The 22990-nt window shown below is 39.9% G+C and overlaps 1 protein-coding gene across 9 annotated transcripts in view; it reads left to right on the top strand.

The window, feature by feature from the left end:
* BRD1 (bromodomain containing 1) overlaps positions 1-22990 on the top strand; it is a 106313-nt gene that overhangs the window by 54818 nt on the left and 28505 nt on the right. For 7 of the 9 annotated variants that reach the window (XM_073328328.1, XM_073328330.1, XM_073328332.1 and 4 more), the window contains one exon: positions 2862-3350. The exons of 1 other annotated variant lie outside the window; for it this stretch is intronic. In XM_073328328.1, coding sequence (XP_073184429.1) covers positions 2862-3350 — 489 coding nt within the window. The remainder of the gene's footprint in view (positions 1-2861; positions 3351-22990) is intronic. One more of the 9 variants, XM_073328329.1, reaches the window with a different exon arrangement.

The raw sequence follows: 22990 nt of genomic DNA on the forward strand, positions 1-22990 counted from the left end.
TGCTGGTTTGATGTGAGAGATCACACACGCAGGGCCAGGCAACAGAATTCGGCTTGCTGGCAGCCATGGTAAGCCACAGTCTTTCGGCTTCTTCAACCTTCATAACTTGGGAATGGTTTCAAATCTCAGTGCCCTCCTTTCCCATACCAAGCACCCGTTGAGTTGGCCATTTAAAAGGAGGGGCTGTGGTTTTTGGGTTAAAGTGCAGCACAAATCCAACTAACCCCCTTTCCTCCCCCCCAATTCTGTGGGATGATCACTCTCCTGAGGATAACACAGAGATATAAAGAACGGATGTCGCTTGAATGCCAGCGAACACCGGGAACATACGCTGCCATGCTTTCTTATGCAGTGATTCCAGACTACGTGCTACTGGCCTGCCATGGTAAAGTGTCCTACCATGGAGGATGGAATAAGGCTGCCCTCCCCAGAAACCTTTTGCAAAGGCTTTGGGAGTACTTTAAGGAGACCTTCATGGAGATGTCCCCGGAGGATTTCCGCCCCATCCCCAGACACATTAACAGACTTTTCCAGTAGCTGTACTGGCCGCGAGTGCATCCCAAGTCTTCAGGGCAAATTAATCATTAAACACGCTTGCTTTTAAACCATGTATTATATTTACAAAGGTACACTCACCAGAGGTGCCTTCTCTGGCTTCATGGTCCAGGAGCCCCCCTTGGGAGGGTTGGGAGGGTATTGGTTCCAGGGTGATAAACAGTTCCTGGCTGTCGGGAAGAACGGTTTCTCTGCTTGCCTCCTGTGCGCTATCCTCCTCCTCCTCATCTTCCTCGTCCCCCAAATCCTCATCCCTGTTGCATGAGACTCCCCCCTTCAGGTGTCCACAGACAGGGGTGTGGTAGTGGTAGGCCGCGCCCCGCCCCCGAATTGAGCATGCAGCTCATCATAGAAGCGGTATGTCTGGGGCTCTGACCCAGAGCGACCATTTGCCTCTTTGTTTTTTTGGTAGGCTTGCCTGAGCTCCTTAATTTTCTGCTGCAGGTCCCTGTTGTAGCCTCTGTCGATCATGCCCTTGGAGATTTTTGCAAATATTTTGGCATTTTGTCTTTTGGAACGGAGTTCTGAGAGCACGGATTCATCTCCCCATACAGCGATCAGATCCAGTACCTCCCGTTTGGTCCATGCTGGAGCTCTTTTGCGATTCTGGGACTTCGTGGTCACCTGTGCTGATGAGCTCGCCACGGTGGCCAAACAGGAAATGAAATTCAAAAGTTCCTGGGGCTTTTCCTGTGTACCCGGCTAGTGCATCTGAGTTGAGAGTGCTGTCCAGAGCGGTCACAATGGAGCACTCTGGGATAGCTCCCGGAGGCCAATACTGTCGAATTGAGTCCACACTACCCCAGATTCGACCCGGCAATGGCGATTTCAGTGCTAATCCCCTCGTTGGGGAGTACAGAAATTGATTTTAAGAGCTCTTTAAGTCAACAAAAATGGCTTCGTCGTGTGGACAGGTGCAGGGTTAAATTGATCTAATGCTGCTAAATTCGACCTAAACTCGTAGTGTAGACCAGGGCTGAGATTTTAACATTTTAGGTGTTTCATTACTAATGCATAGATTGTGAACTAGTCAGAGGAAAGGTGGTCCTTTTTGAGTGTATAGAAAGCACTTACCATACTGCTATAGATAAACAATGACAAACTAATGAATTATCATTTAAGTCAATAGAATTCCAGACTTTCTGGCTGGTTTATGTGCAGTATACGTATGTAAACTTAAATCTGCATGAGATTAGTTAAATATGTTTTGATCCTTTTTGTGGTCTACACCAACGATTATTTTTGTGGTGCAACAAGTTACATTTGATTACATAAATGCTCACTTGTAAAGATATAGCCTTTTCATTTTGTTAGTGTAGCAATATATCTGTAGAGAAAGCAGATAGACGTCTCAACATGGGCTTTTTTTTTTTTTTAAAGGAGTATAGAGGAAAGATGAATAATTTGTACACTTATCTGTTGCAAACTGTGGGTTGGGTAATTTTTGCTTGTTTTATTGAATTCTGTAGAGCAGAATTTTTTCTTCTGTCATTTGTGTTAGAGTATTTTCTAGTGCTAGTTTTATCTAAACATCCACAATGTGTGTCTTGCCATTCTACACCATGAAATTGAAAGAAAAGAAAAACAAAACAGAAGCCAGAATTGACATTTGAGTTGGATAGGGGGAAAGAAAAATTGGTAGAGGGGTGGTTTTTCTGATTTCTCCTGTAATGGCTGCAAAGATGTCTTTGCCAAGCATTTGTCAGTAACTATACGTTTTAAAATTTAAAACTGGTACCCATAACTGTAAAGCAGCTTTGCAGAACTTTCCAATTTGTGAATTTGGTAATAGTTTATAGCCCGCTATTACGGTTAATTTTGATAGGTTAAGCTATAAATGCAATTCTTAAAAATGGCTTTATTTGCTTTAAAAATGCTTTTCTTATTTAAATTAACGTAAACAGGTAAGATGAATATTTAAATTAGGAAAATGTATTTTATTCAGACTTTAATGTTAATGGTGAAATACTTGCATTACCAGATACAAATCATCTGCTACTCTACTTTTCTGTAAAAAGTTCTTGTACCTAAGATTTTAAATACCATTGCATGTAAGGTAAAAATACCTGCCCAGGTTTAAATTTTTAACACTAAATGTAAACACCTATTTTGTTAGAATCCCAGTATAAAACTAGGCACTACTAACTAGGATAGGTTGTTGCTAGCCAAACGTTTATGTATTTAAAATGTTATGGTTTGTTTCCAAACAACAATTATTTGATGAGCTGAACATTTATAGTGAGTGTTATAATAGATTTTATAACTACCAGTTTTCAAAAATCACACTCTATTTATAATTTTTTCAGGAGATAAATCTCCCCCTAAACTTGAACCATCAGATGCATTACCTCTTCCTTCAAACTTGGAGACTAATTCAGAACCACCAACCCTCAAACCAGTAGAACTCAATCCAGAGCAGAGTAAGCTTTACAAAAGAGTAAAATTTGATAATGAATTATATAGCACTTCCATTCAGAAAGAAATAAATGGACACACTCCAGAACACTTACTTGACAGTAATCTCAATGAGTCGACTGTTTCTGCTGTAGCTGAGTCATCAACTGATGTAAACAGACGTACATCCATTCTCTTCTGCAAATCAAAAAGTATAAGCCCCCCAAAGTCTGCAAAGAACACTGAAACCCAGCCAACTTCTCCACAGCTAGGGACCAAAACCTTTTTGTCTGTAGTCCTTCCAAGGTTGGAGACTCTTCTGCAGCCAAGGAAAAGATCAAGAAGTGCATGTGGAGATTCTGAGGTTGATGATGAGTCCCCTGTAAAGCGCTTGGATACAGGTAAATATTACAAAACTTACATATTGGTGGGCAGAAATATTGGAAGATAATACAGATAATACAACAGACATTTTAATATACATTTACTTTAAATAATTCTTTAATCATTTAAATTATTTCAACACTTCAGCATTTTTTCCTCACAGTTGAACCAAGTGCAGTTATGATTTAGGAAAGTTATTGGTTTGTTGCTGACAGTCCTTTGAGATGGCTTCTCAAATTTTTATTGCTGTAGTACAGACCTCTCTCTTTCTCTCTCTCAAAAAAAAAGTTTTTTTTTTGTTATGCTTGCTTCCTATTATCTTTCCCTTGCATCCACTAGGGGAGACAAACAACTCACTTCCTCTGAAAAGACCACTGGTGAATCTACATTACATTTCTTTATAGGACATAAACATGAATCCCGCCCCATCAGCAGCCATCATTATACTCTCTCTGACTTTTTATTTTATATTTATCTCATGCCTTTTTACTTTGTATTAATTTTCCATCTAACGCCTTTCCTTTCTATGAAGCAAAAGTGATATGACTATAAGTTTAGAATGTGTGAGTGATAGCTATACAGAATGTTGTATCTGGAGTGTTAAAATCATAAGGCATTGTTGGCTTTTCTTTAGAAAATTCCTATTTTTAAGTGAAGATTTTTAAAAAGTAAAGCCATGCATAAGAAAATTGTAGGTGTCAAATATTTGAGCTAAAGGATCCAACTGTAAGATTACCATGGCTAGATGTCACCTGGACTAGTTTTTTCAGAAATTTTATGAGGAACTTATTCTGTCCTGTGAAATGAAGTTGTGTAAGTTAATTATTTTTCTTGATAGTGTTTTTCTCAGTTATATTTGTAGTAGATACTTTGAATAGAACAAATGTATGGGGAGGTGGGAGAAGGATAAAGTAAGCAACTAGTAATATGTACTTTCCTTATGTTAGTCTTTAAAATTCTTGGTTTTTTTATATCCTCTGCCATTTGTCATGTTGATATATAGATTTTTATGTTTGAAACGTATGCATGATGTTAGTTCTGACTCCACTGAAACAAAATTGGATCTGCATAAAAAACTCATGCTGTGAAAGTATAATTTTAAAAAGTTTCTATTTACTGTTGAATTGAAGGGGGGAGGGCGGTTGGCTTGCAGGGAAGTGGAGTGAACCAATGGGGCGGGTTTTCATCAAGGAGAAACAAACGGAACTGTCACACCACCGTAGCCAGAAAATATAGGGGGAGGAAATTACAAGTAACACTTGGTGCAATTTTTAAATGATTTTTTTCCTGTAAAAATGCTTTTACAGACCTACTTGGAAACAACACTGACATCTGATTTGTTCTTTTGTAATAAGAAAGATTAATGTATTTTACATAAATACTGTGATACTAGATTGATGATTTGAATTCGGACAATGGATTAATCTGCACTGAAAGTCTATGGGGCTTCTTTCGCTACATGTTTACTCTCACCAATTGTTAATAGAAGTGCATAATGTATAATATGTACACAATATAGCATTGCTATATATTCTATATCCCAGATACAGAATGTACAGATTATCTATAGACCCACTTACAAAATTAATCCAAACATTTAAATTACATTTACAAAAGTTTATTGTATAGATTATTTAAAAAATCAAGAAATACAAACTGCAGTGTTTAGTTCTTACATTTACGTGATAATTTTACCAGTTATATTTTATGTAACAGTTGAAAAACAAAGTTTGTCTGAAATCCTAATTATTGTAAAATTCAGTTGTGACTTTCTGCTTAGATGCAAGGATTAACATCTTTGCTCCATTCGAGGCAATGGCAGAACTCTTTGTGACTTCAGTGAGGCCAGAATTTCACCCCAGATATTTTGGGTTTCAGAACTGTTTTACAGGGTTTTTTTTTTAAATCTATTTGAGTGAGACAGTCTCACACTTTATTTTGAGTATCTTTATGGAATTAAGTAAATTGACTGGGGATAACATCTTTTACTTGCAATCAGTCTCACAGTTCAGAAATATTAGCTATATTACTCTAACCACATTAACAACTGATTGAGTAGTTAAAATAAAACCCTGAAGATGAAGAGAAATGCCTTCTTTAAAATAAAATTCCATTTAATAGAACTGTGCATTTTAAATCTATAAATATTTTTGTTGCTTAATCTCAAAGTACAAATATTTAAGATGCATTTTTATTTTTTATTTAGTTCATTTAGATGAATATATAGGTTTAGGTCCATACAAATCTAGACTTGAGTTAATTAGCAAGTTTTTCACTTAATCTTGAACATTGTTCAGGGGCTTATTGATTCAGAACTCCTACTGAAATAGCTCCTTGTTTTCCATTTTGTACCTATTTTACAATCTCCACTGCTGTTCTCTAAACAAAGTTTTTCTTTCCTGAATTGCCATCTTTTTGACAAAGTTCTTCATTAAAGTTTTCATACCTGTTTATCTCTTTCACATTAACTTGGATAAGTGATCAGTTTGTTGGAATTGGCTGCTGCCGTGGGCCATGATCCTTTAGAGAGGTCCAGTGCACAGACCCTTCCTTGTATCTTTGTGAAATCGAAATCTAGTTGACATTGATTTCCTTTGCAGGTTCAGTGTCTTAAACTACTACAGAGTAGCATGTTAGTGTTCAATCAAAATGAAATGAAATTAAAAATATAGAAAATGCAGGAGTATGACATTTCTGTTTTCAGATTGATATTTTACTAAATTATTATTTCATGTTGATAGTCAAAATATTCATGTTCAAAAGACTTTGGTTTTTTATTCAGATGTACCTTTTGAAAATCATGAAGTCATAGACAAGTTCTGCTTAAAGGTGTTCTTCTATGATTACATTCCTCGTGTTTCTCCTAGTACAGATCAACATTCGTAGTAATTGGAAGATAAACCAGTATAATAATTTTTTCAGTTTAATTAGTATGAGTATTAAATGAAATCTTTTTGTATTATAGGAATATAATGAGCAATTTAACAAAAGCTGTATATTTTCTGTACTATATATCAAATGTTCAAGGCTGTGGTAGCCTCTGGTGGGAAAGTGAAGTGATCGAATGGTGGTCCCAGGTTTTTTGCTGTCAACATCTCGTCTCCCCCATTACTCTTACTTAAGTCTGTGCGCTGCCAGCTCTTGTTCTTCAAAGTCATTTCTTATCTGTCCACATAAGATATTGGCACTTCTTCCCACACTATTCCACTATGCCTTGTATTTTGCCCTATGCCCCTTACACTGTGCAGACTCCTTCTTGAAATCTTACTTTTTCATGTAGTTTCTTGAGCAATAGAAAAATCATAGCCATATTTAGGTACTCTTCCCTTCCTCTTTTCCTCTTGCCAGATAATGAGTTCTTCCTGTATTTTTAATTCATGTATTTATGGTAATTAGAATAAGCTCTCTAAAGCAAGGTCATTGTCTTTACTAGTCAATGTTAAGAGACAGGACTGCTGGTCTGTTTGGTATGACAGTTTCTGTGTTTTATGATTTTCTAATAAAATAGAAATAAATTAATGTAAAATAAGTAATGTTTTGGGGAATAGATGGTAATATACGAAACATCAAAATATTATCTTTTGAGAGGTCTAAAACCAGTCAGTTTTAGTGATACCATTCTTTACTTCTGCTTCTGATCTCTTATCTCCCAGAGAGATCTTAATCCCTCCTGTCCTTCAAAAAATAGCTTAACTCTCCATACATAAAACTTCTAAGATGGCGTTAAGGTTGAAAGTAGATAGCATTGACTTGGTTGTTGAAGCCTTGCCAAGAAGGCTGGTATTATCAAACGAACATTAGAAGATGGTAGAAAAAAATTACAAGAATTGTGTAGGACTCCTTTGTGGAGGAGAGTGAGAGGGAAAGCTTTTTAAAAAGCTAGAAAATCATAAGTTAGTTTTAACTTGTACAGGAATTTTTAAAAATTGGCTTGTTCCCTTTTTGATGCATTGTGACATATTGAGAGAAGTTGAAAGGTATATAAAAACCACTTGCTTGTTCTTGGAGTGCTTGCTCATGTCGTTTCCATTCTAGGTGTGTGCGCACCCACGTGCGCGGTCGTCGGAGATTTTCGCCTTAGCAGTAACCATAGGGCCAGCTGTGGCATCCCCTTGAGTGTTGCGCCCAGGCGCTGGTATATCAGGCACCATTGGCCCTATCCCCTCTCAGTTCCTTCTTACTGCCCATGGTGGTTAGTTGGTGCGCTTTTCCTTGCTTAGCAAGGGCTATCAGTTTTTTTTTCTCCTTTGGACTTCATTCCTTAAGGCCTTGTATAGAATTAATTCTTCAGTAGTTAGTGTTAAGTACCTGTTAAGTGTCTAGTTGTTAGTAGTTAGAGTCCCAGAGGGGACTTTGCCCCTGGTGGGCATGCTCCGGTCTCTGGGGTTCAAGCCCTACACAGAGCTTGAACAGGCCTATGCCTATTAGTGACTCCCAGCTTGGGGGGGAGGCGCACATAAGAGAAGTGCCGTATCTGCAGAAACTTTCGGCCCAGCATGCAGCAAGAGCGGGACATTCGACTTCAGGCTTTTCTGATGGAGTCCGCCCTCCATCCGGCCTCTGAGCTGTCTCGGCATCGGTGCGACGTGCACCCCCGGCACCGAGCTCCATTCGGCACGGTTCTGGCCGCCTCCACTGCCATGGCTGTGGCAGTCTCATCCAGGGTCTGCTAGAAGAAGGGACAGAGACACTGGGTTTAGTCATCGCCTCCATTCTGCCTCCCGCTCATTTGCGCAGCCTGGCCTAGCGAATTGTCCGGAGGGCAGAAGTGCTCATTTTGATGGCGCTCAAGAGCGACGACCCAGCCAATTCCCCAGATCCACTGTTCCTTTTCCTCAACCACCTTCACTCCTATCGTTCGGCCTGGTCGTGGGTCACCTCGGACCTCTGGATACTGTACATAGTATCTCAGGGCTAAACCCTGCAATTTCCGGCCACCACTCCCTCCCACAGCCCCTTTTCCCTGTCCCTCTTCAGAGATCCTTCTCACGAGCATCTCCTTATGTGGCTGGGGGCAGTAGAGGAGGACACGAAAGGGAAAGTGTTCTACTCCTAGTACTACTTAATCCTGAAAGCAAAAGGAGTCCTCAGACCCATCCTGGACCTGTGTTGCCTCACAAGTCTCTCAAGAATTTGACGTTTCCCTGGGTTCCATCATCTCCTCCAGGAGATTAGTACACCGCTCTCAATTTACCGGATGCTTATTTCCATATTCCTGGGTCACAGAAGTTTTTTTCGGCTTCATAGTGAGCAGGCACGATTTTCAGTTCATGGTGCTGCCCTTTGACTTATCTTCGGCCCCAATGGTGTTCTCAAAAGGCCTGGCTCCAGTGGCGACTTAAATGAGACATTGAGGGGTCCAGATTTTCCTGTATCTTGATGACTGGCTTATCAAGGGCAGGTCTCAGGAGCAGGTGCAGAGGAGCCTCAATCTGGTGAGTTCGACTTGTCACGATTTGGGCTTGCTAATAAACATTAAAAAGTCCGCATTAATGCCAGTCCAGCACATAGAATTCATAAGGAAGATCCTCAATTCCATGCAAGCCAGGGCCTTCCTTCCGGAAGTGTGTTTTCAGACCATGTTGTACTTGATCTCCCATTTAAAGAACCACCTGTTTGCTGCGGCCCACACCTGCCTGTGTCTGATGGGCCAAGTGGTCGCCCATGCTGACTCCATTTATGACCTCTGCAAGCATAGCTGGCCTCGGTCTATATCCCCAGCAGACCCAGGTTGGACTGGGAGGTCAGGGTGCCGAACCATATCCTGTTGTCCTTGCAATGGTGATTGGATCCCAAGTCGGTGCTGCAGGGGGTTCCCTTCACAGCTCTGTCTCTGTTGCTTGAACCTGGTCTCCTGACGATTTGGATCTGGGCTGGGAGGCCCACCTGGACGAGCTAAGCACCCACAGCCACTGGCTGTGGGACAATCTCACCCTCCATATCAACATCAGGGAGCTCAGGGTGGTTCACCTCGCCTGCCAGGCTTTCTTGCCCCACCTGAAAGGCAAGGTGGTACAGGTCCTGACGGACAATGGCGCCACGATGTATTACATCAACAGACAGGGCGTTGCCAGGTCCTCAGCCCTTTGTCAAAAGGTGCTCAGCTTTTGGGACTTTTGTGTGCAGCATGCCATTCATCTGGTCGCCAGCCACCTGCCAGGCACCAGGAACGTCTTGGCGGATCACCTCAGCAGGACCTTCTCATCTTGCCACAAATGGTCACTCCATCCAGAGATGGTCAACATAATCTTCTAGAGGTCGTGGACTCCCCCAGGACCTGTTCGCATCCAGGCAGAACAGAAAGTGTCACGTGTTAAGTTTGATTTGGGGTCTGGACAGAGGTTCCCTTTTGGACGTCCTTTTTTATTCCATGGTTGGGAGCACTGATGTATTCCTTCCTGCCAGTGCCACAGGGTCCTTGTGAAGGTGAAGTAGGACAGAGTGACGGTTATCCTGGTAGCTCCCGCATGGCCCATCAGCACTGGTTCGGCACGTTGCTGAGCCTTTTGGCAGCCACGCCTCCTCCGCTGTCTCTTTGGCTGTATCTGCTGTCCCAGAACCATGGCACTCCTCTGCATCCAAACCTGGCAGTGCTGCACTTGACAGCTTGGCTACTGCATGGCTAAGCACGGACGAGTGGGCATGCTCAACCTGTGTCCAACAGGTCTTGCTGGGTAGCAGAAATCCTCCACCAGGGCAACCTACCTGGCTAAATGGAAAAGGTTCGAGTGCTGGGCCTCGAAGCGACGCATCTTAGGGCTGAGTAGGCTTCGCTGCAGGACATATTGGATTATCTGCTGCATCTCAAACGCTAGGGGTTGTCCATCTCTTTGATCAAGGTCCACCTGTCCACCATTTTGGCATTGTGTCCTCCATTCCAGGGCAAGTCTCTCTTCGCCCAGCCTATGACAGCATGTTTTTTGAAGGGTCTGGAATGCCTCTATCCACACATCCGGGATCCTCCCCTCTCCCCCTGCCTCGGGACCTGAATTTTGTGCTGTGAAGGCTTGTCGGACCTCCCTTTGAGCGTGTGGCTTCCTGCTTCCTGCTGCTTCTCTCCCTGAAGGTTTAGTTCCTGGTTGCCATAACGGATGTCTGAGATCAGGGCACTCCTCTCTGAGCTGTCTTATATGATCTTCTAGAAGAACACGGTCCAGCTGCGCCCGTGTTCGGTGTTTCTGCCCAAGGTCATTTCTCAGTTTCATACTGGTCAGGACATATAGTTACTGGTCTTCTGTCCGAAGCCCCATGCATCTGATGAGGAACGCAGGCTTCACAAACTGGACGTCAGGAGGGCGTTGGCATTTTACATAGATAGAATGAAGCAGTTCCGTAAGTCAACGTAGTTGTTGATCATTGCTGTGACAGACAGGATGAAAGGTCGTCCGGTGTCTGCTCAGAGAATCTCACCCTGGATTACAGTCCGCATCCGCTACTGCTAAGAGCTGGCAAAGGTGTCCCTGATGGCGATCCAAGAGATCTGTTGAGCCGCTCTCTGGTTGTCCGTCCACATGTTCGCATCACATTACACGCTGACCCAACAAGCTCAAGATGATGCTGGCTTTGGCCGAGCTGTGCTGAAAGATGCAAGGCTTTGAACTCTGAGCCCACCTCCATTGATACTGCTTGTGAGTCACCTAGAATAGAATTGACATGAGCAAGTACTCGAAGAAGAAAAAACGGTTACCTATCTTTTGTAACTGTTGTTCTTTGAGATGTGTTGCTCATGTCCATTCCATTGCCCACCCTCCTGACTTTCTGTTGGAGTTGTCGGCAAGAAGGAATTGAGAGGGCGTAGGGCCTGTGGCGCCTGACGTGCCAGCGCATGGGTGTGACACTCAGGGGGGCACAACGGGCGGCCCTATGGATACCGCTCAGGTAAAAATCTCCAATGACCGCACATGTGGGCGCACACACACCTAGAATGGAATGGAGTTGAGCAACACATCTCGAAGAACAACAGTTACAAGAGGTGGTGTGTTTGTTTTTTTACCTTAGCCGATATTTCTAAGTCAAATTTTGTCTTCCCCTGGTTTTGCTGGAGAACTGCTTGGGAAGTAGGTGTATATGAGGTGTGTGGAGTGAACTGTCACACCTTACTTAATTGGAGGGACAAGGATGTGGAATATTTAACAAAGATGTCATTTGTCCCAGGTGTTCATTAGGATGAAGTATTGGTAAAAACAAGGTTTTTATCACTGTCTAAAAATCCTTTAACCCTCTTAGTGGCTGTTTTCAGTCTCTTGTGATGTCATAATTCCCTTAGTTTTCCAGTCATTTTAGGCTTGGTCTACACTAGCAATTTGTGTTTGCTATAACTGCGTTGCTGAGCAGTGCAGTTATGCTAACCTAACTCCTGGTGCAGACTCTTGTTGACATAGCTACTGATTCTCAGGGAGGTGGATTACCTACGCTAATGGGAGAAGCCCTCCTGTTGCCATAGGTAGCATCTTCACTGAAGCGCTATAGTGGTGCATCGGTGCAGCTGCGCCGCTCTGGCCTTTTAAGTGTAGATAAGCCCAGAGTCTTTCTTTGTAGATAGAGCCTCAGTTACTAATGTAAAAATGAAACAAAACTATTTTTGTCAGAAGTTTTACATGTGTTTTTTTTTTTTTTTTTTTTTAAAGGTGGGGGAATAAACCCCATCTTATTTTTCCTTTGCCATTCACTGGTCTACAGCTGCCCAGCTCTGAAGGCAGAGCCGCCACCGGCAGCAGCACAGAAGTGACAGGTTGCAGTACTGCAACCCCTCGCCCCACAATCTTCTGATCCCCCCCACAACTCCTTTTTGGGTCAGAACCCCTGCAATTACAACGCTGTGAAATTTCAGATTTAAATAGCTGAAATCATGAATTTAACGATTTTTAAGGTTCTGTGACCTTGAAATTGACCAAAATGGATCATCAATTTGGTAGAGCCCTACTTATTGGTGTAAACAAAGACTTCAGTCTTGGGCCATGGAATTTATAACACATAACATGGTAAAAAGACATGCATATAAAAAACAAATTTTAAAGCTAATGCTCTGTGTTGATATTGATGAAATTTGACCCGCAGCCTGTCCAGTGTAGCGACATCTTCATTTTTATTTAGCTTCATCTGTGGATTTTTAATTTTTTTTTTTAAGTATGGTGTTTTTTTTCCCCCTAAAGCAGAGGGAGGTTGTCTTGTCTTGTTGGTGTGTGTGTTTGACTTGGGGCTGGTTTAAAATGCAAAAAAAATTGTTCATTTCCAAGCACAAAACACTTTGGTTCAAATGCTGATCTTATATATGCAACATAAAGCTCCCTGTGCCTCAGGTAAGAAATGAAGTTGCACATGCATATCTAAGGTCCTATGTTGATTCCCTTTTGGTAAATTTTGAAGCCCTAAGTTATGCACAGCTAATTGGAGGAATCAATTGATTTAACATTCCAAGATGGCTTAATGTGTCCCTGTGTCCAAATTTGGAAAAGTTTATCAGCTAACAGTAAAAATACTGACTGTTAAAACTGCTGATGCACTTCTTGGATCCTTTTATCTTGTATTAAAAATAAATACTCTGAAATTTAATTTCTTTTCTTTTCTCTAAAGATGGCCATTGTTGTGAAATAAAAGAGCTTCTTTTAGAAAGTCTGCTATAAAATTCAGCCATTTAAATCCTTAGGAAAGTTGGTTGAAAACAAAAATTCCTGTTCCACAGGAAATTCTGAAATTAAAAAAAAATTATTTCAAAATTGAACAAAAAACTAAATTTCCAGCAGAATGGGAATTTCAAATTTTCATTTTAAAAACAGTCAAAATGACATTTAGTTTTGACTTTTTCTAAAAGTTTCCGAGGCTCCCTGAGCTGTATACAGTCCTAGCAGACCCTGAGGTGGGGAGCCTAGGAGCCAAGCAACTTGGAAATCCTGAGAGCCCCTGCTCTGGACCAGTCCACCTCCTGAGATGACAGGGAGCTAGAGATCCTGGTACTCCAAAGAGCTTGGGAGACTGGTCTGCCAAGGAACAAGGCAAGCAAACTGGCAGGAAGTCAGGCGGGTTTCTAATAGAAATGTTTATTTTGATGAATTTGTATTTTCCAACAGAAAAGCATTCCTTCTGAAATTTTCCAGCCAGCTCTGGTGGTTGGTTATGGCTAAAACCAAAACATTTCTATTAGGTTTTTTTTTCTTTTTTGGCAGTGGGGTGGTGTGCATGTGCGTGCATTTTGAATTTAAAAGTTGCTTGGGTCCCCTGTGCAAAAGAGACCAATTTGCAAGAAAATAAAAACAACATAACACAGACATATGTTCAATAATTTCATGTTTGCTTTGTCCTCTAATGCCTTTTTGAAGTTTAGATGAAGAATTCTAGTACGCCCAATAATTTATCAAAATTTGTTTATCAAAATGGATTTAGTTAAAACAGTGAAAATTTATAGTACTTAGTGTATGGGAGAAAAAAAGTTAAAATAAACCTTTTATGTCATACAATGTGTTCAGTGGCATTTATGAGAAGTTATGCTCCTGTGATATTTATTTCATTTTTAAAGATTCTTAGTAATAGGTAGTATTTTTATCTTTTAATTAAAAATTTAGTAAAGTAAAAAGATTAAAGCAGCATAAATGAGGGGAATTCTATGTACCAGTACGCAAATGTGTAGATAGTTTTCTGTTTTGTTTGAAAGCTTGTGAAATATGTGCATGAAATACTTAAACATAAATAAGTATACAGCTTAACATTTCAAAAATTGTTCTTGTTATAGTTCTTAAACTTCTTTACCTTTTTTGAAAATATTTTCTAAGGTAGATTATTTTTCAAGACTTGTTAATTATTGACCCTCTGAAAATTTACTAGAGTTGAATTATATTTTCTTAAATAATTGTAACTTAAATAATTTTGTAATGGTAAGAAATGTTTCATGTTTCTTGATGCTACAGGTTGTGGTGATCCTCTAGGTTTAGTTTTATGGTGAGTAGTAAAATACTATGGGCATCTAGGTGAATGCAGCAGTGCTACTGAATTGCTATTTATTATTTTGTGGTGCACATGGAATATAAACAGTGAATTGAGAATTGCCCTGTTCATGTAAAGGTATAGAAGCCAATGAATTGTGGAGGTGAATATAACCCTCATGAAATGGGGGTATGCTGTTGCATCTTGATCCCAAATAACTGCATTTTCAAGACCTGTTATAAATATTTCACTTTAAATTCACAAATTGGTATACTTATCTGCAATTTCATACTCTTCAGTGCCTACGTCAAATGTATAAAGTACCAGTGATAACCAAAATCACAGTTGTTTGGCTTGTGTAAACTAAAGAATAATTATAGAATATATTTATTTGCATAAAGGTTTGATTTTTTTTTTTAAGAGGGGGCATGTGTGTGTTTTTAACATAGGATCCAATCGTACAAATTAAGTGGCGCTACCCATATGCATAAAGTTACTCATTCACATATTTGCAGGATCAGGGCCTGTATATGTGTGTGTTTGTGAGTAAATAATATGGAGTGGTGGAAATAAATTCTTCCACATGTGGGGTGTGTCAAATATATAAATTATATTCAGGAAATCTTTGTGTACACCTCACACACATGTGGGAATGATATATTTGTATTTATCTGGTATCAGTGGTCCTCTCACTTGTATTCTGCCCCTTAATTCATCTCCACCAGGACTGCTACTAACATACCAAACTTCTGAATAGCTTCTGAACTGCCATTTTTTATGAACAGACTGCTCAAATGTTTTTCGCCTCCATTCCCCATCTTGAAATATGAATTTCTGTCATTGAAAGATTATATTGTCTCTGGACCAGTGAAAGGTTTGCAGCTTAATTATACAATCACAGGTGGAGATATCTATGAGGTAAATTGTGGGGCCATGTATCACACACCTCTAATTACCTGGTATTTGCTCTGCCTGTGAATCCTTCTCCCCCCAAACTTAATTCTAATATTCCAAACTTTGGATCAGCTACTGCTTTATTTAAAAAAAACAAACAAACCAGATTCAACCAATGTCCTTGTATTTTCTCCCTTTACCCATCACAAAGTAAAATCACAATCTGAGATGGAGGAGGGGGGTTATTCAATCCTAAAGCAGTAACAGGTTATATTTCCCTATTTTTTTTTTACTCTGCAGGGCTAGAAATTTAGTTTTATAGCAGTGTGAAGGGAGAATTCTCTGTGTTCGATTGGGAGGTGCATCGTTTTGCTTCTAACGTCTCAAGTTACCTTTTAAGCAATGACATTTTTATGTGTAGAAAAGTTTAGGTAATTTTTGGAGATGTTTTTAAATTCATTATTTATATTTTTCCCTCCCATCATTTATGTAGTAACTAGGCATTGGCTTGAAGGTAGAGGGATACAAGATATAATCCAAACACATTTCACAAAATATCTAAAATATTTGTAAAATGTTTCCCCTGTAATATATGTGGACTGCAGAATACATGGTGATATGATACAAAGACTTTATGTAACACTTACTGTAGGTGTCTTTTATGGTGTCACTAAGGAATAATGTGAACTTTCTAAAATTATTATAACCAAATGCAAGCACACAGCTGAGGGCCAATCCCAGGCCTGAAACAAACTTTCTTTTTCCCTCATGGCATTGAGCATATTACTGAGCGATGAACTGTAATAAGTAAATAAATGAGCGTCTCATTTTTAAAAGAAATATTTATTGCCTTAATGTAAAAAGGCCATGATTTTTTTTTTTAACTTGAAAGTGGGAGAAGGATTTGGCGGGACGGGGGCTTGTTATTACAAATTCATGCATCTAACCTGAAGGACTTGATGATGATGAAAGATAAATGAAATCACGCGGAACTGAAAGCAGAGCAAAAAGGAAGGGCTTTTTAGTCAGTTTGTTAAAACAAACAAACAAACAAAAAACCCACTTATGAACATTTCAGAGAATGAATATTAAGGATGCAAAACCCCTATTCTTTCAGGTGCGATAGCTTACAATAAACATCTCTTGAGACCCCTAAGGAGTTCTCCAGCATAATTAGGGAAGACCAAAGTTTCCAGTCTTATTTCTAATATATAAAAACAAGCAGAAAAGCTTTTTAATTTTTATTTTTAAAGCATCACCCTTCATTTACAATAATATAAACAAAAAGAATATGGCTGAGGGTTTTCTTTTTAATAAATCCTCTCCAGTCACCTTTCAACCTCACTATTACACACTGCAGATGAGTTAGTTTTCTGATAAATAAGCAGTAAAATAACTTGGTTTCCGTGCTACCACAGCTGCAATCATCTTTAATGCTTGAATTAGAGCCTTGTTGGTATGAATGTGGCTGTGCTCATAGTATGCTGTCTGTGCGGGGGCCACAACTTTGGAACTGACTTCCTGGTATGATCCAAAACAACTCATATCATTTGATCTTCAGGGTACACTGTAAGGCCTTTCTCTTTATGTACGCTTTCGGGGAGATGGATCAGTGAGGTCAATATGGTGTTTATGGAGTAGGCAGAGTATAGTTTAGATTTTATTTTCTGTAATAGGCTCTTTTATTTTTATTAATAGGGAAACTTCTGTGTATATTTTATGTCAGTGTGCTTTTAGTTACATCAGTGGTATCGAGCCCCTGATAAGTGCTGCTTCTTTTTATTAGTAATACATTGAAATAAAGAAAAGAATATAGTATTATTCCAAAACAGAAAAAAAACTTTAAAGCTCTAGTTATTTGTAAGAGAAGTATTTTTGAAGAAGTGAAGAATATTTGAAATTGGCTTTCAGAAGGGAAGTTAGAATAACCAAAAAGGACTATCAATTGCATACACCAACAAAAATGTGTTTTGGGTTTTTTTTAATCAAAGTGTTGGAAATATTTAACTGAAACTCGGCAAGTCAACCCATGTGCTTTAACTGTATATGCTGAGAGAATAAATTTCCATAATATTTGATAAAATGCAGCTTTTATACTGTACATGGCTTGCTTCAGATGTCCATTTAAATTTTGGGAGCACAGAATGTGTTTTGTGCATTACCCTATACCTCAAAGATCAAATACTTATATATACAAATACAAACATATGCATTTTTGATGTGTGGTGTATAATAGTTGGGTATCTGTACAAACTGAAGTAAATGTAAAATGGACAGATATACACATTAAAAGTTTCTATTTTTCTGTTCTTGGTGTATTTTTTTTTTTCTTGCAAATTTTATACAGAAGATCTGTATATTTTTTTAATAGTTTTTGCCCTATTTAAATAATTAGAATTAATTGAAGTGTGTGTTCTCGTGCAAAGCCATAACTAAAGCTCTGTGAACTCTAGAGACATTTTCTTACTACCAGCGTTAGCAACATTGGGAGCCCCAGAATAGATATGTTGCCAGCTGCTGCTGGGGTTTTCAGTAGTTTTTAACCATACTTAAAGCAGATATGATCAACACGTGACCTGTCTGTGGCAATAATTGGTCAGTCTGAATCATTGTTAGCAAACATGATCCATTTTTAGAAAATGTTCCTATTATATACAGGGTCTAGCAGTCTTCTGCTTTCAGACTGCATCAGAAGTTTTGGATCAGGCAATCTGCAAGGCTCTCTTTTTTTTGCTTTGTCATCTTTTCAACATTTTATTTGTTTACTGCTTTTTCATAAGTGGTGATTATTAATCCTTATTTGGAATAAATTTTGAACATTTTTGGCTTTCTTTCTTTTTGCCACAACGAGCTGCTTCTAGCAAGAAGAGTGGCAGCCATTCTCCTGCGACAGCACATCCATCCTCACAAATTGTAGTTCTAAGATTATGATATATCTTTTTATGTCCTTATTAGGTGATATTCTTCAGATAAGTGTGTAGAAGTAGTTATAAGAGAGTGGCTAGATGAGCTCATCCTGATATCTTTTGGACTAGCTTGACTTTTATTTTAGGGCTCTAGAAAAGGAAAAGGGGAAGAAAGGAACTTTATTGTTCTTTTGAGAGGTTCTGGAGAGAGGTATTAAGAGCTGTCATTTTCATGGGCCCTCTTTGACCTGTCCGTCTCCCTGATTTTGTCAAGCTCTTAGGTTTGCATTCCCACATAGAGACTTGTTATGTGTCCAAAAATATTTTCATCCTCTTACTGGGAAGGAAGCGTTAAAGTCTGTTGTGGAACATGGTGATGAAAAGGAAAAGCATATCCTCGAAACTTCCAAATTACTACAGAAGCTTCTCCTTGGACAAGGATTAATTTCAGTCTTACAGTCAAACACCAGACAAGATTTCTCAGATGGCTGGTGAAAACTGGAATAGGAACAAGGGAAACTGTTGCCAAGCAGGACTTAAATAATTCTTCCACAAACACCAATACAGAAAACCGCACTTTTCAGGGCCTTTTTGTTTTGTTTCCCAGATGGATCAGAGCATCGTCGGCTCTTGTTGACATTTTAAAAATACCTAAATAAGATTTGGAGACCTGGGTTCTGGTTTTTGGTGCCAGTATTGATTCTCTGTGTCTGGAAAAATTACTGGAGCTCAAATCCGTTGCTTGAAAGTTCAGCACTCAAAATCATATTTAGATATAGATGAAAATATTAGTTTATGAAAGTGCACTTCATGGGGTTGTCCATTTCCCCACCAACATTGCCAGTAGATTTGTATGCGAGACATCTGTTGAATGTGGATGCAATGGTAAATACTGGAATTACCTAGACTTGCAATACAAAGGGTATCAATATACAGCCCTCTTTCCTTCAACTTATTAGCCCATAGGCTCTTTACAAAATATTGTACGTTGTTGTCGTCTCCCTGTTGTCAAAGTAATTCCATTTATACCTGTATTGTGTATCACATTCTCATCACAGCTGGATCACAAAGGAAGGCTGTTGCAAGGAGTCATACTTCTCAGAGAGAAATCCACAGGCCAGTGATAAATCAGCAGAAAGTCATCCTTATCGCCTCTGAGAGAATTGCTCACTTGTAGCCAGACAGCCAGGCCCCCCCCCCCCCCCCCCCCCACACACACAGCAGGCAGAGGCCCTGCGACAGACATGGCTCTTAGCCCCTACTAAATAGCGTGATGCACACACACCAACATCCTAGGTGGGAAAATATTTACCCTGATAAAAGAAATGTCCAGTAGTCGAAACTTATTGTTTCTCTCCCTTGCAAGTGTAAACTACTCTTGCGAAAGCTGGCGTCACCCCGACAGACCAGCCCCAATTTGGCATAAGAAAGGAGAAAGAGAATAAAGGAGTACAGAGGTATAAGTAGGGGACCTACAGCACCATGATTTTTGAGTGCTTTTCACTATCTATCTGCTGGTCAGATAAGTGACAGCCTCCCAAGGCTTCTGCAGCTAAGAGGGTCCCTACGCCTTGTCCCTTATTCGTCTTTCCGCGGAATTGAGTGACCGATCCTGGCTTGGCACCGCTGGAATCGAGAGATGCAAGGAGGGTAAGAAGCACCCACACCTGATCTCCTATCTTTAGTGTACACATATTTTGAAATAGAGCTCTATACTTTGTTTTCTTTCTTTGGGATTGTGGCTTCAGTTTTGTAACTTGTTTGTGTGTGTAACATCTCTACATTTAAATAAGTAGGCACTAGCAATTTTGTAACCACATGATTAGAATCTAGCTTAATAAATTATGGTAACCATTTATGCATAAGCCTGACTTGTTTTCTCTGGTTTACTGTAAAGCAGCCAACACAATTAAAGAACCTCAGCCGTTTTGGCTCTAAAGCCTGGCCATTAGGTGAGAGTACTAAGAGCCTAGCGTTGAGTTGTGCCGCCTCCACGGGGCAAACTCTTGGGGCACCTGTCAGTCAATCCTGGCTGCCCACTGCGAAGGAGCTCTGAGCTCTAGCAGTTAAAGTCACGGGTGTGGAGAGGCTCTTAGTGCTGCCATTGGGGCACCTGTCAGTCAGTATTGACTGCCCGCTGCGAAGGAGCTCTGAGCTCTAGCAGTTAAAGTCACGGGTGGTTAGGACCTTGGGGCATCCGTCAGCCTAGCCCGGGCTGCCCGCCACGAAGGGACAGTGCGTCCTAGCGGTTAAAGTCACGGATGGTATAAACGGGCATAGCTGGCACCTCACCAAACATCCTTGGCCGTCGGCTAACATCACTTCATGGTGATTCTGGATGCGCTTTTAGGCTGAGCAGTTCTGTCCAATACCACGTTCATGTAAATGGTTCATAGTGTGAGTTAAAATAAGAAAATGTAGAAAATCCTTCTTGCAGTTTCTCCATTCAGTGATCTCTGCAGGCTTAAGTGGTTCCTTGCACAAAGTTATATGTGTGGCTGTATCAAAGACCATTTTATGGTAAAACTCTGTTTTAGAAGGACCGTATGCAAAGGATGATAAAAGATTCTATGCTTTGGCAAATGAAGAAGTACAATGTGGTGTTTGCTTTTGTATTCTCCAAAGGAAATTATCACAACTGACTCTAGCTTTAAATGTGGGACAGAGCGAAGACACTGAACATCCAGGCAGGAGTCATGGAATCTGCAGAAAGTAATGGAGTATAAACTTTCTTGAACATAAGGCGGAGCATACATTCTTTCCAGAGCCAACTACAAAGCTGTCATTAAGCAGTCACCGTCTTCTATCTAAAACTAACAGGAAGCATCTGCATCTACTTCATTCCAGTGGGCAGAGGTATATGTAGTCTCAGTTTAAGCAATGCATATTAAACAGAAGCACAGGCAGACTGGCTTACTTTCTGCATGTTGGACGAACGGAATTTACATCAAGAAATCTTTTACTTGGAACAGATGGGTTACCCCAAAATTTAGACCTGCCGTGACCACAGCTAAGAGAATAGATAAGGGAACTGAGACCAAGGTTGAAACAAAAATAGTTATGTCACAGATCTGCTCTTCTTTGTCTTGCCATTGATTTTGCTCTTAAACAGTGTGTTAAAAGGACACCATCAACTTAAAATCTATTTTCAAAATATAAGTTGAAAGTAGTTTCAGGTAGTACACCTGCCCATGAATTCCCCAGACACAATCATGTTTGTTTTATTCAAAAATTCTTCTTCTCTCCCATGTAACTGTGAGAAACATCCGCATGTCCAAAAGACAAAATTAACTACACAGAGGAAACTACACAAGATGCTCTTAATGCACAAAGTAAATGTGCTGGTAAAATGTATTTATTAGTGATAGGAACGTCAGATATTACATGTAACAATAGTAGGAAAAATATTTGCAGACAGAAGCATTAATTTTAAAAAGATCTTTTATCAGAGAACAAAATAGAATGGTCAAGGATCCATCTGGTCTTGCAGGCTGTGCTGTCCCAAACTGGGACAATTTTCAGTGCCAGAACCAGTATAGCTGCCAGTCAGGCACAGCTTCCCATCATACTAGCTTTAGGAAGGATAAACCTCTAAGAGAATACAGAGGCAACAACATCCTGCTGTTAAGAAGAAAGGGTCTATGCCCCAAATTGGATAAAATACATGTATTTATGCAGAGAAAAGGATTTTTGGCCCAGGGAGATGAACATCCTGCAGATTCTTCAATTCTTACAGAGAAGCTTCTAATTAGGTCTGAGTGTCAATTCATTAGAAGTACAAGTGATAACATTGAGCATTGTTGTTCAGTCTGATTTTTTAACACAAAGTTGTCCATTCGTCCATGCACTAGGTGCTGATTAATTCCTGGGCAATCAAGGAATGTTTCATTTGAAGGCCCTCCATACACTGACAAACTGTGTGAACTTTAAAACGTCTTGGAGTATTTTCTATGGGACTTCTCCCTCCCCTCTCCCCCGTTGCAATCCTCTTCAGCAAAATATTGGATCTGGGGTTACTATTCACAGAAAATCACTACTGTGCTTTTCACTAAGACAAGATTGCTGTGTGAACGGTTTCAAATACGTACACTTTCAAAAGTTGCAAAGAACTGTCCTCTTCAATTTTTGCTCAGATTGCTACCTGAAAAAGAAACTATGCAGGTTGCACACCTTAGGTTCATCTGCAAGCCATACAAGACACAACTAGCTATTTCAAGGAACTGGAGTTTACTAAACCACTCCAGCCTTTTAATCTGAAGAAATCTAAACTGCAGCTATCTGGACTACCATTCCCACCTTTGCCATACACTGGACGTTGGATTTGCTGTCATCTTGTGATTGTCTTCAAGTGTGAGGTTTTCCACGTTGCAGAAATTAAAAGGTTTACAAGTGTATATAGTTTTATATATTGTGTATCTTTTTTCCTCCCAGGAACTGGGATTTTCTTAGTGATTTACCAGTAATACAGAATTGCTGGGCATGTCTTCATAAGGGAGTAAAATTTTACTTGCCCGTTAATTAGTTTTCCTCTAGGTACAATGTCCAGCAATCAGACTTTCCCTTTTATGATGAACTTCTGTTTTCCACAAAGGAAAATAGATATTTGCGTTCTAGTTGGAAATGTTATGTTTTTAAATTAATTAAAACTACAATTCCAGAAGAACCATTCATTAGGGGAAGGTGAGGATGTGGGCAAAGCAGGTCCTGTTGGACAGCTCTGAGACTGCTAGGGTCATCTAACCTAATGAAGAATTCTGGGCACTTGATATAAGAAGATATTAACAGGTAAGTACTATTTTTCCAGCTAACAGTTCCCATTAAAATGTGAGTATTCTGCATCAGTGCCTCAAAATGGGAATATGTTATGTTGGTTCTAGTCTGCAAAAACATACAGGTATGTATAAATATACAGTTTACATGTTGTTGTTTTTTATAAAAAT

Source organism: Lepidochelys kempii, chromosome 1 (assembly GCF_965140265.1).
Source record: "Lepidochelys kempii isolate rLepKem1 chromosome 1, rLepKem1.hap2, whole genome shotgun sequence".
Taxonomy (NCBI): domain Eukaryota; kingdom Metazoa; phylum Chordata; order Testudines; family Cheloniidae; genus Lepidochelys; species Lepidochelys kempii.